The sequence below is a fragment of the Sciurus vulgaris genome (assembly GCF_902686455.1).
Source record: "Sciurus vulgaris genome assembly, chromosome: 11".
NCBI lineage: Eukaryota > Metazoa > Chordata > Mammalia > Rodentia > Sciuridae > Sciurus > Sciurus vulgaris.
Window position 1 is genome coordinate 28,613,479 of NC_136472.1, and position 17,506 is coordinate 28,630,984.

General features: G+C 62.8%; 2 protein-coding genes across 4 annotated transcripts in view; one reads left to right on the top strand and one right to left on the bottom strand.

Annotated features, from left to right (window-relative positions):
- Positions 1-2,430: 2,430 nt before the first annotated feature.
- The window catches only part of TSPAN18 (tetraspanin 18), a 116,951-nt gene continuing 101,875 nt past the window's right edge, over positions 2,431-17,506 (bottom strand). For both annotated transcript variants that reach the window (XM_079103051.1, XM_079103050.1), the window contains 6 exons: positions 16,856-17,050; positions 10,940-11,014; positions 10,058-10,156; positions 9,454-9,636; positions 6,618-6,701; positions 2,431-4,837 (listed from right to left, as the gene is read on the bottom strand). In XM_079103051.1, coding sequence (XP_078959177.1) covers positions 4,790-4,837; positions 6,618-6,701; positions 9,454-9,636; positions 10,058-10,156; positions 10,940-11,014; positions 16,856-17,050 — 684 coding nt within the window. In that variant the 3' untranslated portion in view covers positions 2,431-4,789. The remainder of the gene's footprint in view (positions 4,838-6,617; positions 6,702-9,453; positions 9,637-10,057; positions 10,157-10,939; positions 11,015-16,855; positions 17,051-17,506) is intronic.
- LOC306639519 (uncharacterized protein) lies at positions 13,110-15,664 on the top strand. Of its 2 annotated transcripts, none has more exons than XR_013757679.1 (2): positions 13,110-13,670; positions 14,024-15,664. XR_013757679.1 is itself a non-coding variant. In XM_079103167.1 (2 exons), the coding sequence occupies exons 1-2, from the start codon at positions 13,400-13,402 to the stop codon at positions 14,404-14,406; spliced, it is 339 nt and encodes a 112-aa protein (XP_078959293.1). In that variant the 5' UTR covers positions 13,110-13,399; the 3' UTR covers positions 14,407-15,664. The 2 variants fall into 2 exon arrangements, 1 of the variants encoding a protein (XP_078959293.1); XM_079103167.1 differs by having other exon boundaries at positions 14,339-15,664.

A 17,506-nucleotide genomic window follows, 5' to 3' on the forward strand; every position in this document is an offset into this window, starting at 1 on the left:
CGGGCAAAGGGGTGCCGCGCGGCTGTTCCCCTTTGGTTCCTGGGCGGCGGGAGGGACCCCTGCTCTGGCCCGGCCGCCCCAGCAGGCAGGGGCGCCTCCTCCCCTCCCGGGCCGTCCCCGATGATGCTGCGACCTGGCCTTTTGGGTTTGACATGCTGGCCTGGGAGAGGTGGGCCCATGTGCGCCGGCCCTCACCCCAGCAACAGCACCTCCTCTCCTGGGCACTCTCGGCCTCCAGGCCCCCTGGGCAGGCAGCCCTGAGGCTCAGGGTCACAGCAGTGTGGGCTGAGTGTGCTCGTCCCCTGGAAGTCCTTCTTCATGGAGAGGCTGGGGGCTGCCCCAGTCACCCAGCTAGGGTCCCTCTCTATGCCTGGAAGACCCGAGGGCTGGACCTTGGGCCACTGTCCCTCACCTGGGTCCTCCCCACACATGGGCCCTCTGCGCCCTGAGCACACACACCCTCCACAGCCCAGCCGAGGGCCACAGCCAGGGACAGCTGTGTCCTTGGACTTCTCTGCGACCATGGCCACCTGCAGCCAGAGGCTCTGTCCCCGTCCCCAGGCCTGGTCCACCCTGAGTCCTGGGGCCCTGCTCTAGGGCTCTGAGGCCCCGAGGCCCCTCCTCAACTGGCCTGGGCTCAGGGGTCGCCGGGGGCCACGCCCACACCCACACCCCTGCACACAGACGGCTCACCCGCGATGGGCTTAGCAAGCAGGAAGAAAAGCGCTTGGTATTTCCTTGACCCTTGGCACGTCCTCCAGGCCTGGTGTCCCCGCCCCAGCCCCTCGTCCCCTCCACCCTTCCCCAGGGTGCTGCGGCCCCTGGCTGTCCTGGCTGGGTGGGGCTTGGTACCTCAGACCTGCAGGGACAGTAAGTAGAGGCTTTTCAGCCCCCGGTCCCCTCCCCATCCCCCCTGCTTTGCCCTGGACAGTGGCCCCTGAGCCCGAGGAGGGTGGCCCCCCCAGTCCCACTGTTAGTCCTGGCTCCCGTGAGCTTCCTCCAGCACACAGGTGTGCCCTGGGGACAGGTGTGGGAGCCACAGCCTCGGGCCACTTGGCCTCCCTTCTGGGGACAGCAGGGTTGGCGGTAGGTGAGGCTGTCTGTGGGTGGTCAGCCTGGCTGCCACTACGGAGATGGCTGCTGGCTGCCCCTCTGCCTGGGGGCCTTCCCCTGCCCACCCTGTGCCTGGCTGTCCCTAGCTGTCCCCACAGCCACATGCCCAGTGGCCTGTGCCCAGCAGAGGGGGCTGCACCATGGTGGAGCTGAGCAGAGGGGCCTTGGGCCCCTGGGCTGTGCTGCTGGTCACCGTGGCCCAGTGGCGTGGGAGGGGCCTCTGAGGAGGGGGCCCCCTTTCCTGGTCACCTCCTGCCCTTGAAGTCTGACATCTCCCCAGAGCCTCACCTCCTGCCGCAGAGCCTGGAGCCCCAGGCAGGTGGGGGCCTGCGTCTCCTGCCACCTCTCCAAGAAGCTGCCCAGCTGCAGCCGGAGCTCAGCCCTGTCTGTGGGCCTTTGGAGGCCCGGCTGATCCTCAGTGGTGACCACTGGCCTGTCCTCCCCCTAGCTGCTGGACACGTGGGTCCAGTTCTTGTGGGGAGGTGGACGCACTCTCTGTGGTCAGGCCGTGGTGGCATCTGTGTGGCAGGGGTCCGTCCAGCGCTGTGGGGTGCGGAGGGCAGCAGGGCCTCTCCTGGTGGTGGCGGGCACTGGGCAGGGCACCAGGCGCGGGCGCGGAGCAGTGCTTCAGTTAAACTCTGTGGCCAGGCCTGGGGAGTGGCGGGGTCAGAGCACACATGAGGTCCTGTGGCTTGGGGGCACGAGGGGCGTCAAGACAGGGATGATCGGGGTTGGGAAGCAGTGACAGGGCAGAGGGACGCAGGCCCGCGGATCTAACGGGGAAAGCCAGGTGGGACCCTCCGCCTTGGAGCTGGGGCCCCGGGCCGCCTCTGCCTCGGGCACCCTGCCGCTCTGGCTCCGCCCCAGCCCAGGCCCCTCCCGAGTCCGACCACCATTCTTCACGGTCACTATTTATTCTTTGTTCCTTTTTCTTTTTGTAAGAAACAGTCACAAAAACCAGTGCAAACCCATCTGTGCGGGTGTCCTGTTTTCTATTACAAAAAGTCCTCATGGTGTGTAATATAAAAGGGGCTCGTGAGGGAGAAACGTGGTAGATCAGCCCTGCCAGCCACCGCAGGGGACTTCGCAGGTCTCAGGACAGACTTTCAGCATCCGGCCCACGGGGAAGGGTGGGTTTCCTGGGAGAGGGGCTGCCAGGATGGCGGCTGGTTCATGCAATCGGGCCCCTTGGCATGGGCAGCAGGGAGACAGGGAGACCTGGGGGTCCCCGTCAAGGCTGGGTGCTAATGGCGGTGTGGGGAGGGCCAGCCCTCTCCAGGGTCGCTGGGTCAGAGACGGCCTGTGCCGCCATCCTGGAGAAGCCAGGCATCCTGCCCCGCCAGCAGATGGAGTGCGCCAGCCGGACCACGCCCACAGGGCCCCTGCTGCCTTGCAGTGACCACGGGTGGCCTTGTAGATCACTGCCAGCCTGAACAGGCGCCTCGGGGACAGAAGCCCTGTGTCCCTTCCAAGCTCAAGGTGCAGGGGGCAGGGACGACAGGTCGGGGCTGACAGGGCCCCTTGGCACTTCTACAGAAACCCTCGGGGGGGTCTCAGATCCACCCTGGGCCAGAAGACCCCCAGGTCTGCCTTCATCCAGACCCTCACTCGCCCCAGAAGCCTGGATGCCCCTGGGCTGGAGCCCAAGGCTGTGCCCCTGGACTGGGTGCAGCCCGGCCGAGGCGAGGGATCTCTGGTCAACCCGGGCCAGCCGTCTGCCTTTCCAGGAAGTTGGAGCTCAGGGCACAGGCGGGTCCGGAGCAGGCAGCCCTGGCTTTCTCAGGCTAGCTGGGCTGGAGGCCAGCCACAGGGCCCTGGGCCCCAGGAACTCAGCCTCTGGGGAGCTCGTGGCAACATGTGGACAGACTGTCACATGGACAATTTGGGAAGATGAAGCTCAGAGACCTGGGAGGAAGGCCAGGATGGGTGGGGACAGCAGCAGGAGGAGGAGGGTCTGGCCCAGGGGGAATAGCAGGCACAGAACTTCCGGTAGCCTCTCAGAAGGGGCAGGGGCAGGGCAGGGGATCTCTGGGCTCTGGGCTGTGGCTCTGTCTCTCCCAGGAGGCAGGAAGTGGACACAGAGGTGAGTGGCTTGCAAGACAGAACCAGCTTTGCCCCAGGACTGAAGAGGGCGATGGAGAGAAGAAGCAGGCAGCACCTGCCTTCCATCCCTGTGTCCTGACAGACATCACTAATCAAACTTGAGGTGTCTGGCAGGATTCCATGGCACTGTCCCGCTGAGCCCAGACCAAACTACAGACCCCAGCACAGCCTCCAGCAGCCATTCCTGATTGATCGGGTGGAGGCAGCCTGCAAACCATTTGCCAATCTTGATCAGGAATGTGAGGCCTGTACAGTTGCGGGGTTGTGAATCTGTGTCTGTGGGGAAATCTCTGCCTCCACCTGGAGGGGACACAGAAGTGTCATGTGGACGGGAAACTGTTGCAGCAGAAATGGTTGAGATGCCCTGGGGCTCTTTAGCCTGCAGACAAGAGGGCTTCTGGGAGTCAGTGTGTGACCTTGACCCTCACGAAGGTCATGAAGCAAGAGGGATGCACAGACAGAAGCACAGAAAAGTGGAAGCCAAGACAGCAGTCAGAGTGGACCAAAGGCAGAAGGCTGCCTGGGGAGGTAGTGAGTGCCCCGTCCCTGGAGGTATGCAAGAGGAGGGTGGGGAATTCTTGGCAGGGGTCTTACAGAACATCCAAGCCTCCACACTGGGTGGGGACAGGGAAACAGATGATCTTGGGGGTTTCACCCTGGGGGCCAGGGAGTTAGAGAAGACATGGAGGGGGAACCTGTGGGGAGAGGCGGGCTGTGTGCCCCACGGGAGGTGACACGTGTACGTTGCAGGGGGCTTTGATAGAGATGGAGACAGCACACAGACTTCTTAGCTGTAGGGCTGGGAGGGGCATTTCCTGGGCAGTTTGTCCATCTTTCCTGGAAAACCAGGACGTGCAGGCAGAGGGTCTGTGAGCAGCAGATCTGATGGTGAACAGGATGGAGTGGCAGCATCTCAGACGGGCCAGGTTCTTGTTCAGAATCATCACACAAGTGCTGTGTGATGGGCAGCCCACTGACCCTCTCTGGGTCCGACAGGTGATTTGGTCCAACAGATGGGGAAAGGAGGGACTGGCAGCGGGGTCACTTCTACCAGAAGCCCACCCTTGGCCCCTGCTCAACGTGGGGATGGCTACATGCTCTGGTGATCCAGGGACTGCCTCTAGGTTCTGAGCCCACACGGACGTGGCCACTGAGTCTCCTCTGGCCTCTTGGGCTTTGGCAGTGTCTCTGAAATTCGCTTTTGCCTTCTTGTGGCCTAAATCCTCACTTTCTTGGCACTAGGTCCTGAGGCTGTGGGGAGAGAGGGCCCAGGCCCAGGGATGCCTGTGTCCGCTGGGCCGAGAAGGCCTGGGCCTGTTCCTGCATCCTGGGTCAGGCGCGGGGTCCCTGCAGAGAGCCTATGGCGCCCGCCCTGGAGTCCAGGCGAGGGCGCGTCAGTCCACGTTACTGTCTTCATCTTGTTTTGTTAAAGAAAAATAGCTGTGCGCTCCTGGCCCTTCGGACGGTCCAAGGTCCAGAGGGCCTCGTCTCCGCCCCTGGGGCCGAGAGGGCAGAGGAGGGGCATCGGTGCTGGGCGTGGTGGTGGGCGGGACCAGTCCTCAGGCCACGCCCTCTACTGGATGCCCCGGAAGAGGCACATGGCGAAGATCATGACGAAAAGCTGCAAAGAAGGCCAGAGTTGATTGACGTGCCTGGCTGGGCCCAGAGCCCAGCCCGTCCCGAGGGGCAGGGACCGTCTGCCTCTGGGTGCTCTTCTGCAGGGTTTCCCCACGTTCCTCTGGGGCAGTCACCTGGGGAGGGCGACTTTGGAAATCATGTCAAGGGTTCAAACCCAGGTCCTCCCTTATCAGTGGTGGCTTTGGGCAAATCGCTTCCCTTCCCTGGGCCTGAATGTGACACAGCTTAGCCCGCAGGCACAGTTCTCCGTGCTTTTCCAGAAAGCACAGAGAGGTCGCAGACCTGCCTAAGGCCTCACAGCACAAACGGGGAAGCCAGGGTTTGCTGCAGGCATGCCGGCCCAGAGGCCATGCATAATCCTGCTGTCTGCCTCTAGCTCCAAGAGGGCAGAGAGACTGAAGCGGAAGGCAATCACTTAACCATGTCCCGAGGCCCGGCACCTAGCAGATGCTCAGTAAAAACTCCTCGGCGCTAAGAGCAAGGCAGCTCTGGCCATGAGCACGGGGACGGGTAGAACCGCTGCTGCCGCCCCGGCGGCGGTCACAGCTCTTCTTGCCAGCAGCGCAAGGAACGGTCCCTAGACCACGGCTCATGGCCAGATTGCCAGGGTCATGGTAAAAGTCTGCTCCACACGGGGCTCTGGGCTGGATCCCACCCCTGAGTCCCTGCAACACGCCAGACATGCTGTCCCTGTCGCCTGCAACCCTCACACGGCCCAGAGCGCAGGGCAGTTAGCACCGTTTTGCAGATGAGGAAACGGCTCAGATGATCTGGTCTGAGAAGAGAGCCGGGAGCTGGGCTCAGAAGTTGCGCTCCGCCTGCACCGGACACCCTGAGCGCCCCGGCTCCTGGTGCGGAGTGGCCTGTTTCTCCGTCACCACTCATTTACCGCACTCGGGCATCCGGCGAGCAAACGAAAGAATGGAAAACAGGCCCTTCTCCTTGCCTCCCCAACAGACTCCACAAAACTGCTCTCAGGGGAGCGGCTGGGCACAGTAAGAAACTGAGCAAGGTGGCGTTTATGGTGCCAGCTGCTCGGAGCGCCTCCGGAGGGGCCCTGTGAGGAGGCAGTGAAGTCGCAGATTGGGCTGCCTGCCTTCATTTCCCCGCAGGCCCTGCAGGCTGAGGCCCAGGAGTGTCCCTTCCTGGAGATGGGCGGGGATACTGGTGAGCAACACAGTGGCCCCACCTCCGGGAGCCGCCCGTTGGAGACCCCTGGGAGCAAGGCGGGAAGAGCTCCTCCTGTTGGCTGCAGCGCCACCTAGTGGTGACTCGAAGGTCTGCAGCGCTCCCCTTTTGAGAGGCTGCGGTTTGGGGGTAAAGGGGCATCACTGTGAGGTTAACAAGGCCCAGAAGGCTCTGAACACCCCCCCCCACACACACACACACAGAGAAAGGGCCTGTCTGTAGTCACAGGCTGCAGCCCACCCTCCAGAGCAGCTAGCGGATTCCTTCCTTCGTACCCGGGGGAGACCTTGGGTTCAATCCGATGCCGCAAAATAACTAAAAACCAAACAAAACCACACACCCTGCACCTGGGAGCTGCAGGAGTCGGGTGACCGTGCCACCCATTCCCGCTGCCCAGACACTGGCTCCGAAGTGCCATCTCCTGAGCCCAGGCATGACCCTCGGCTGGGCTCACTGCCCCGCATTACGGATCCCCTGAGGAAATGGATGGGAGGGAGGCCCAGGGTGCGGGCGCGGGGTCTGCCCCGGCCCCTGGAGGCTTCCTGGGGGAGCAGTGACGGGGGGCCTTCACTTACCTCGATGGCCAGCACCCCGATGGCCAGGGCCCCAGCCAGGTAGACGTAGGTTTCGAAGGTGTTGAGGATCACCGTGTAGCAGCCCTGGGAGGGAAGGACCAGAGGTGGACCAATGCCAGGGACAGTCCGGGGCCTCTCCCACCCTCCGCCCCATGATGGTGCCCCCAGCCCCATGCTGTGTGAGCACCCTGAGGGTCACCCTCACAGGCTGTCCCCAGACGGGTCACCGGGCCGCAGAGCTGTTGGCAGCGCCTGTCTTTCCTCTCTGCAGAGGGAACACCCCGCCCCCTGCTCCCCTCCACAGTCACCCCGCCAGTGTGACCCAGGGCAGCGAGGCCAGGGTGGCCACCCCAGCGACACTTCCATCTCCAGCATGTGCTCCCCTGAGCCCGGCTCCGTGTGCCCAGCCACCCACCGGGAACCTGCTTGGTGTCCCAAGGGCGCCCCCACTCCATACCCCAGGCCTGATGCGGGATCTCCCCCAATCAGAAACGAGAGATGTCCTCCGTCCCTCTCACATGGACCTGTCACCAAGGCCGCTGGACCCACCTGCAGAACGTTCCCCAGAGCCGAACATCTCACTCTCCAGCAGTGTCCCTGATCTAGCCTGCCGTCCCTTCTCCCTGGGACCGGTGTCCACCCAGGCTCACCCCCAACCCCGGCCCTGAGTGCCCACGTGGCACGTCACCTTCACCCCCACGTGGAACTGGACCCGCAGCAGCCAGGGAAGCAGCCAGGCCTTCAAGGAGGAAGCTTTGGAGACAAGCCAGCTAGAAATGGCCCCAGGGCGGGGACTCTAACAGGGAAGGAGGCCTCAGGGGATGCGCGTGCCAGAAGAGAAATCCCAGAGGCCACTCTGAGCTGAGCTTCCCGAGGAGCAAAGCCACGGTGCGGAACTGAGGTGGCCGCAGAGGGACGGCTGCTGAGCTCGGCTTTCGAAGCCAGGCTGGGAGAAGGCAGGCAGTCCTCAGGGGATGGCCCGGAGAGCGCCTGGGAGGCCTGGAGGAGGGGCGCAAGGGCCCTCTGAAAAGGAGCCAGTGGCCTTAGAAGGACGTGAGTCTGGCCATGAGCCACGCGCAGCCCAAGCTCCTCCGGAACTCAGAAACCCAGCTTTCTGGCACGTCAGCTCCTGAGGGGCGGCCGCGCTCCGTCTGTGACACGCCAGTGGCCTAGCTCCTCCGGATGGGTGCTCTACCTTCACGGGGCGGCCTGGCGCTTTCTAAGGACGTGACTCAGGTGACCCACACCGCCTCTGCTCGCCTCCCTTTGGCTAGGACTTGACTCCGCGGCCTTGCTGCAGGGGAGGCTGGGAGGCACGGCCTCTACCTGGAGGTCCTGGGGTGTGGCCACAATGGAGTGGGAGGGACAGCAGGCAGTGTGCCACTGTGCAGGAGTCTGAGGTCTTCAGTGAAGGTGACAGAAGACCTGGCAAGATGTCATGGTCCACGCCTGCCCGGGGTGGAAGCAAGACCTCCACATCCCATGGCAGGTCCTCGGCAGGTCTGTGCAGACCTCAATCCCAGGGTGGCCAAGCTGCCCAGGCTCCCGGTGGCCCGGTCCCAGGTCCTCTTTCTTTCTCGATGTCTCTTTTCCTCACAGTAGGAAGGCAGGGCTGTGCGGGACAGAGGGAGCGGGGCCCTTGCAGCCTCCCAGGTCCTTCACACCTGGGCCTATGCAGGGGACAGAGGTGCCAGCTCCCGGGGCCACGCTGAGGCTGCAGGGGGCTGACCCCAGCTCCACAGTCTCCTCCTGGCCACTGCACAGAGCCCGCCGGAGACGCCACCCAGGCCCGCTCAGCCGCCGCCTGGCTCTACCTAGTCATGGCGCTCCTCACCATGTGACGCTGCCACTCTGTGGGTTTGAGCTGGCTCACCTGTGCTTCCTCTCCCCTGGCCCTGCGGGCTTTGCGTCGTCTGGAACTCTCCCCCAAGAGCCTCCGTGTGAAGAGGGGTCTGGGTGCACCCAGCTCCCCTCAGCCTCCCGCTGCCCAGCCCGATCTCACGCACGCTGCACGAGGGCAGAGCAGAGGGTGTCTCACTCCCAGAGGGGAGAGACCCCCAAAAGCTCGTCTGTTGGAGATGCCCATGCAGCCACGTTTCAAGGTGGGGTTTGGGGAAGTGGTCTGATCTCGAGGGCTCTGACCTCATGGGTGGATTAATCCACTTATGGATTCACAGCAGCCCGGGTTTGGGGGAGGGCGCTTTGTTATAACAGCAGCTCTCTTTCTTTGCTCCTCGGCTGCCATGACGTGGGCAGCTCTGCTCCCCAACATGCTCCTGCCATGAGGGGCTGCCTCACCATGGGCAATGGAGCCAGCCGACTGTGAATGGAAACCTTTCTTCCTCAAGCTGATTCTTCTCAGGTATTTTGTTACGGCAACGGAAAGCTGACTCACATGGAAGGGCACGGGGAATTCTGCGTCTCATGGAAGGGGCAAAGCTGGGGCTGTGTTCCCACAGACTCATGAGGAAAAGAAAAGGGGTTCAGGTTGCAAGAGAAGTCTGGAAGCTTCCCTGGCCTGGGACAGTCAGGCTGGGGAGAATGAGCTCCCTGGGAGCTGTGGGGTGCTCCCATTTGCAAACATGAGCTTCCTCAGGAGCAGTGTATGGCGAGGTGGGACTCCGCTGGGAAATTCTGGTCTGTCCCTCTTCCCCCTGACCTGCATTCTCAGAAACGAGCTCAAGAACACTGGAAAACTCCTACTCACCCCTGAACCCCAACCCAAATGCCCACTCCAGCCTTTGACCAAGCTCATCGCCACCTTGATCTTTCTCCACTTTGTCGGAATCTCGGGGCTTGGAAGACTCTCCAGCTCCCTCGGGCCCAGGGCCCGTACCTGCGTGTGGATGAACAGGCTCCTCCCCAAGAGGCACTCCTCCCTGTTCAGCAGGACCCCGTCCCGCGTCTGGGGTTCCCTCCGGCAGCAGGCCTCTGGCACCTCCTGGCTGTCTTGGGTCAGCATTCGGAAAACTGAGGCAAACCTGAAGTCTTCAGGCCCGTTGACACCACAGCAACCGAACTGCGAGAGCAGAGAGCAGGCGGAGTGGGCGGGTGGGGGCAGCCCAGAGGCCCCCAGAGCAGGCCCGAAGGCCGGGGCGCGCCTGGCTGCCTCCGCCTGTGTGACTGTGGGGAAGTCACTCAGCTTCCCTGAGCCTTTGTGTCCTGTCTGCAAAACGCGGGTGGCAGTGACCACTCCCGGGCATTAGTAAGTGCTCAGCGCACAGCTGCCGTGACCACCGCTACGGCCACGCAACCCGGCAAGAGGACGCGATCGTGCTGAGTTGCCGGCCGCTGGTTCCGGGGCCAGGTCTGGGCTCGGGGCGGGTGGGGGTGCTGCGATCGAGGGGTGGTTTGGCCGGGCACGGTAACGGAAGGGCTCTGGAGGGCAGGCCCCCAACCCCAGAGGGAATGTCCGCAGCGTCCCTGGCCGGGGCACTCACAGTGATCATGACCGAGTTCCAGGTGGCGGAGAAGACGTCCGTGTCGTTGCTTCCCTGGTAGTGCTTGCTCAGCTCCTTGGTGAAGAACTCCCGGGTGAGCTGGGGGGAGAGGGCGCTGAGGGCGGTGGCCGGTCCCCGGGCCCTCGCTCCCCGCGGCCCTCGCTCCCCGCCTACGTGCTGGGTGGGGTGACAGCCAGGGTTCTCCTGAGCTTCCAGCCTGGGCCAGCCCTCAGCCCCTCCCGGGCCTGCCCTGCTGTCGTCACCAGCTCACTGGTGTGACAAGGACTCTGAGATGCCTCTGGCACACCCAGAGCCGGGCACCCCGCGACCCCCCGCGACCCTCGCCGAGGCCCTGGCAGGCTCAAGGGTCCTCCACGCTCGCGGCCGGGCTCCCCCGCCCAGCTGCCCCTTGAAAGCGTCTCCAGGTCTCCGAATGCTCTCCAGAGGCGCCTGACCCCCTCCTCCGCCACGGGGAGGGCTGCCAGCGGAGCGCCAGGCCCCACGGCTGCTGCCTCCTGCCCTGGGTCCCTCTGCCAGGTGCCCAGAGACTCAGGGGAAGGAGTCGGTGCCCTGGCAGTGGAGCCTCTAGGGAAAAAAAAAAAAAAAAACAGGCCCTGGGGGGCACGCCGCCCAGAGAGGACCCAGCCCGGCTGGGCACAGCCTCTCCAGCCTCCAGCCACTGCAGGCCGTCGCTGGGTGGGCTGCAGGGGAGGTTTCGGAGGCAGCCTGGACTGGCACCAGGGGCTCTGGGAGTGGAGGACACTGTGACCCTGGGCTGCAGGTCCAGGTCGTGTTTGGGCTCTGTGAGGCCCTCTGGGGAGGGCCGGGCAGCCCCAACGGCCCCCAGCCTCTGATGGGTGGCAGGGGAGGGTGTGTACCTACGTTTTCCCTGAAGATGAAGGCCAGGACGGCTGCCGAGAGCTCCGCCAGAAAGATGACCAGGATGAAGAGGAAGAACTGCAAAGACAGGGGGCCTGTGAGTCCTCAGCCTGGGCCAGAAGGCCTCTCGGGTGGTGCCTGTCTGTCTGCTGCGGAATGGACGTGGTACACTAATCATGTAAGACTCAGAGATGTCACTGCCATAAATTAGACAGTTGTCACAATAAAGATACCAATGACCCATCAACAGAGCTGTAATAAATAAATACTGCAAATGGAGTAGGAAGGCCATGATTGTGCAGTGCACAAGCTGAACAACCAGACCCGGGAAGAGGCTGTGGCTGAGGCCTAGTCGGGCTCCCTCCAGGTGCAGTGTTCGAGCTGTGGGAATAGACACTGGGGGATCCCAGGCGGGTTTTCCCCAGCTGCCAGCCCCAGACCACTTCTCCCTGCCCCACTACCCCTGGTTCCCATGGGAAGTAAGGCAGTTCCATGGATTTTTGGTGGGAATAAAAAGAGCAAGATGGGAGGCCAGGTATTGTGAATATCAAAATCTGAAAACCCGGGCCAGGAGTTGGATATGTATAACTAACAGAGGCTCCTCTGCTCCACTCACCAAGTTTCTGTATGTTTCCCAGGTTAACCACGTTGACTCTGCTGTCAGGGCCCTGGAGGCGGGGCTGCCTCTGCCAGGAAGGCCCCTCCCTCCTTGCCTGCCACTCCAGCATAAGCCCCGCCCTCCCCAGGAGAAGCTTTTTTCCGCTTCGCCGGCAGGGGGCGCTCTTCCTCTCCTGGGCTGCCCGGAGCCACAGCGCCCACAGGAGGCGTCCCGGCCGGTCCCTGGCGGCCAGGGGAAAGAGTGAGTCCACGAGTGAGCGGACCCTCCGCGAGGACCTTGCCCATTGATGCATCTCAGGTCCTGGCCCTGGTGGGCACCGTTTGGGCTGAGGGCTGCTGGCAGAAGAAAGGGGTGGCTGTGCCTTCCTTCCTCAGCCTGGCTGGTGCCCTGGCTCCACAGGAAGCCCCCCACCCGGCAGGACTTAGTCTCTGGTGTGCACAAGACTGGCTCCTGCACACTGTCAGACACCTCCGTGGCACCCAAGCCCTCAGCATCGCCTGCACTGGACACGCCGGATGGACAGAGGCAAGGGGTGCTGGGCTCAGGGTCAGGCCACAGGGGCCGTCCCAGCCTGTGTGCCTGGGGACAGTCATTCAAACCTCGGAGTCTCAGTTTTCTCATCAGTTAAATGGGGCTGATCACCCCCTCCCTGTGGTTCGGGCTGGGTGAAGACACACAGACCTTAACGGTGTTGCGTCTAAAAGGCAGGTGACCAATGTGGGTCAGCTGGCATGCGTGGGCGCAGGCGGAGCTGGCTGGCAGGGAGGAGGCCTCCAAGGTGCCCTTTGGACCATGCCGAGGCCATGGCACGTGTCCCTCCTGGTCAGCAGGCTGTCACTTTATTCTTATCCTGGCCTTTCAGCTGCACAGCCGCTGCCCCAGAGCCCCAAGCCCTGGGGTGGCCGGGCACTGATGGAGTCGGGAACCTCGGCAGAGAAGCAAGCGCAACCCTCCTGCTGTCCAGGGCATGGCGTCCGTGTGGAGCCGGGCCAGGGCCCTCGCTCAGCCCTGCTGCGGCACAGGAGGGGCCCTCCTGCCCACCCTGGTTCTGCTCCTGCCCGCCCTGCTCCCCCAGGGGCCTGCACAGGGGTCTCGCTGGGTTCCCCCTTTGGACACAGGCCCGGGTCCCAAGGGTGCTCCGTGGCAGCGCCCTCGTCTGCCGACAAGGAAAGCGGGGCTGGCGGGAGCAGCTGCTTGGGCTGCTGGCCGTCTGAGCGGGTTCCTCCTGGGCTGGCTCTCTGCTCAGCCAGCCCTGCTCCTCGCTCCACAGGGACGGTGGCTCAGGGAGGCCCCCATAGGCCGGTGGGGGACCTGGCAGCATCAGCCATGGGGGCTGCCTGGCACCTCTGGGTGACGGGTTGACCCCACTGATGCTCCTGCGTTTCCTGAAGGTTGGGGTGACCCAGGGCTGATTTCAAGTGTCAACTCCGTAAGCAGAGCTGAGTGTGACAGAGGACCTCCTGGCCTGGGCAGGTGACGGCCATCCTGTCACCGCCACAATCCTCCTTTCTGAGTCTGCACAGCTCAGGGCCGAGTGGCCACTGAGTGGGGGTCCTCTGCCTCGCAGCCTCCTCCTCGTGACGGTGGAGGAGGCCTGGCCAGGGTTCTGGCACTTCCATTAGGCTGAGGAAGGACGGCCCGGGCTGCGTAGCCTGCGGCCCCTCCCGCCCTGTGTCCGCTCTGGCTGCTGGCAGGTCCTGGGGTGGGCAGGGGCGGCCGGGAAATGGTTTCCGGCCTCGGCGATGCGCCTGGGCTGGCGGGGCTCCCGGCCGGGCTGACACAGCTCTCAATCATGAGCGGGCAGGTGGCGGGCGCGGGTCCCTGGGGGCAGTGCCATCTCCGTGATGAGCACCCCTGCCGCCTCTGTGCAGGACCAGCGGGACGCGGTGCTCAGTGGAAACTCGGCGCTCCGGCTGGCACCACGGGCGCCTCCAGAAAAACAGCAGTTGCTGCCACGGATGGAGCATGCGCGACCCTGGCACCGGGCGCCACCTGCGGACCGTGCCATCACCCGCTGGCAGCCCCGGAGGCCGGGCCTTAGCAGCAGCACCCCCATTTTACTGGTGGTGGTGTGGCACGGCGAGAAGCAGCACTTTGCCCAAGCTGGCACAGCTGGTAAGTGGTACAACAGGGACTCAAGCTGCCTCTTCACATCACGTGGTCGTGGAAGTTATATGAACATCCGGGTCTTAAAACTTGCAAATAGTCTGCAGGGTCTCTTACAGGCAAACATCAACTCTTTTCATTTCCGACTTACCAAGTGCATATGCACATAAGTGGCAGAGCTAAGGTACACGTGTTCTCATGGGACCGTGAGCACAAGGAGGTGTAGTAATCCCCATTTTGCACATGAGGAATCAGGTTCAGAGAAGTTAAGTAAACAGCCCCAGGACACACAGCCAAGACCACAAAGCCCAGGTTCTTTCTCACACCTCTGATAGGGTCTCATCTCCATATTTTCCTTCCAGGGCTATTACTGGGCACCTCCTGGGTCAGGCACTATCCTGGGTTTGGCAAACACATACCTTCAAGGCAGACAGTCCCCAGCCTTGCGGGATTTGCACTGAGTTGCAGCATCAGGAGAGGAAATGAAAGAATGAACTGGCCACTCTCGGACCAGGGAAGTGGGAGCAGACCGCCCTCCCTTTGCTCCTGGGTGGAGCAGGTTCTGCTGAACACAGGGGTGGAGAGGTGACTGGGTGTGGGTGTGGGTCACTCTGGGGAAGGGCAGGGCTGCGTGGTTCACATCAGTAGACACGTCACTTCCGCCTACTCCTGTCCAGCATGGAAGAACTTCCTCTGCTTCCCCGGCTTCCCACCAGTAAACCGGGGATTCCTGGAGCTCCTCTAACCGGATTGCCTTTGCCCAAGCACCAGGCGCCACCTGTCCCTGACCATCCGATCCACAACACCTCGCTCGGGATGGAACTATCCACGGAGGGCAGCAAGGAATCTGCCAGCAGAAGCCACTCTTGCCTCACTTGCAAGCATCTCTAGGCTTCTCCCCTTCTGCCTACCGCGACGTCTGCTTTCAGTTCTCATTTCTAATAAATATTTACCAGATTTACATACTTCACGCACAATCCTGCTCATTTATCTTTTAAACACACTCATCTCTTCTTTCGACTGTTCTCTTTTCCAATTTAGCATGTTTCTAATAAGATACATTGTTTAACACCAGGATCTTTAAATAAGTGGGCTAAAAAGAAGCTTTGAGCTAGTCAAAGGTGAGCAACTCAGAAAAAGGGATAGCATGTGGCTTCCAAGGCAGGTGCAACGGTCCTGTGGCAGGCCATGGCTGTGGGGCTCACCACCAGTGTGCTGGAAAGCACACCTGTGCACACACTGGATGTTAGCTGGTCGGTCATTAGGCTGACTGCCCCAGGCCCTGTGGGGCTCAGCTTGGAGCAGAGGGTGCTCAGCTAACCCACCTCCAGGCTGCCTGGCTGCAGACCTTTGAGCCAGGGTCCTGCCCCAGCAGGTTAAGGAGGAGATCAAAGGCTTCTAGAAGGACCCAGAGGCTACCGGGGCAGAAACACGTGCCCCTCCTCAGGTTAGGAGAGAGAAGCGGTTCTGCGGTTTTAGGTCATGAACCTCCTTGAAAACCTTCCAGAAGCCGCAGAGGCTGCTCCAGGAGCATGCACCAACACACGTGCACAGGTACACGCAGCACACACGCAAACATGCATGTGCGCAGCAAGAGCCCACACAGGCGCCTGTGAACACGCACACCCTGCACACGCGAGGCGCCATGTGACACCCGTGTACTGTGCACACAGGATACACACACACCCACACAGACTCTGGCAACACCACACGTGGTTTCAGGTGGACTTTGACCATCTGGGTCTGTTCTGGATTCCACATGCCCTGACCCGGGGGACGGGGGACCTGGGTTCCTGCCTCTGACCCACACTGGCCAGGTCATGTGTGCTGGGCCTGGTGGGGGCTGGCAGGAGAGGGAGGATGAGGCAGGAGAGACGGGCAGAGGCCAGGAAGGTTCCAGAGAGGGGCAGGTGAGGCAGTGGGAGCAGAAACAGAGATGGAGGGACAGGGCGAGAGAGGAGAGGAGGCTGGGCCCAGACGAACTGATCCAGGAGGGACAAGGGGCTGGGATGGAGTGGGTGGCAAGGGCCCTGCCCGGCAGGCAGCTGGGCCTTAACTCTTGGAGGATGACGGGCAGGTCCTGCCGCATCCCTGGGCCTCAGTCTCCTCGCTGGGCACTCGCTGGTCTGTCCAGCTGGAGTGGCTCCACCCGCGTGCAGGCAGGGCACACTGTCACACCCAGGCCTGCTGACGGCCCGGCACATGCTCGAGGCTGGATGCCGTCTACCCCAGCCAGGAAGGAGGGGACGGCCACCCGACCCCATGCATCTCGGGCACCAAGCAGACGGCTCGGCCCATGGAGGAGGACGAGGACTCTTAACAAATAAGAAGCCTCCAGAGACCCTGTCATGTGTTCTGGGTTTGGGCATCTGAAAGGCCAAGGGTTCCTCACAGCTACTGAGGAGTCCTACATTAGAATCTTCGAAAGAAAATAGAGACACATCATGAGCCAGGTGCAGTGACGCGCCTGTCATTCCAGCGGCAGGGGAGGCTGAGGCGGGAGGGTCTCAAGTTCAAAGCCAGCCTCAGCAACACAGCGAGCCTCTGAGCAAATCAGCGAGACCTGTCTCTAAATAAGATACATCATGGAAAAGGGCTGGGGTGTGGCTCGGTGGGTACCGCCCTGGGATTAATTCCTGGTACCAAAAAAATAAATAAAGAAAAGGGAAAGAGAAACAACCGTCATGGTCACTGTCGATGCTGTCCGGCTGCTCGCGCCCCGGAGGCCAAGGCCTCTCCGCCTGGGCAGTGTCCCAGCGGCAGGCACAGGCCCGGCACCGAGAGCAGGCTGGGGTCCAGGACCGCAAGGGGAGGGCACGCCGAGATGCCCTGCTCCTGGCACAGCGCCCTGGGCCCCGGGAGCAGGGACGCAGGCGGCTGAGTGCTGGTCGGGCCCTGGCCGGGCTGCCCTGGGAGGTGCAGCAGCGCCCGCTGGGGGCAGCTGCCCCAGGAAGCCCCCAGGGGCACGGAGGAGGCACCTGGCCGCGGATCTCGCTTCTGTCCCCTCTGCCATCACTCCTGTGGGACTCTGGGCGAGTCACGGGACACCTCGGGGCTTCTGGACCACGGATGCAAAGCCCGCGGGGCTGCTTCTGTGTCCCTTCGGGTGTCACAGCCCAGGGCCGGGAGGGCCTGGGGCTGGACCTCACCTCCCGCCCCAGAGCCCCCACCGGTGACGCGACGGGGCTACTCACAAACAGCAGCAGACACTTGTTCTCCCGGACGGCCCCACAGCAGCCCAGGAAGCCGAGGAGGAAGAGCAGGCTGCCCATGGCCAGCAGGACGTAGGCCCCCGTGACGAGCAGGGGGCTGGCGACCACGATCTCCCGGAAGCCGGCGGGGTCCACCATGACCCAGGCGCCGAGGCCCAGCAGGCAGGCGCCCCCCAGCTGTGGGGCGTGGAGGGGAGGGCAGACAGGCGCGTTAGGCAGGCCTTCCGAGGGGCAGTCTGCTTCCGACGGCCCGGACCTCAAACACAGCCCGCGACCTTCCAGCCCGATCCTGACCCGTGCCCGCTGCAGGCTGCTAGGGGAGGTTGGGCGGAGGCCATATGTGCTCCCACGCTGGACTCTCCAGCTAGAACCTTCTCACTGGTGTCTGCATCTGCAACGGCCTCTCTCCTTGCCTACGTATCTTGGGAGAGAAGCCCCTTAGACCAGAGAAAGGACCGTGCCACTTACTAGCTGTGTGACCTTGGGTAAATGGCTTAACCTCTCTGAGCCTTAGCATCCTCCTGGTTAGCAGGAGACTAGAACTCCCCCTCCTGCGGCAGCCCCCAGGAAGGAAGGATAGACGGGTGTGAGCGCGTTTGGATTTTAGTAAGTATCAGCTGTGCTGCTCTTGAG

Coding starts and splice junctions, on each gene's coding strand:
- LOC306639519 (XM_079103167.1), top strand. CDS start 13,400: ATGAGCACCCCTGCCGCCTCTGTGCAGGACCAGCGGGACGCGGTGCTC. Junction 13,671..14,338: donor TGCCCAAGCTGGCACAGCTG/GTAAGTGGTACA, acceptor ACTCCTGTCCAG/CATGGAAGAACTTCCTCTGC.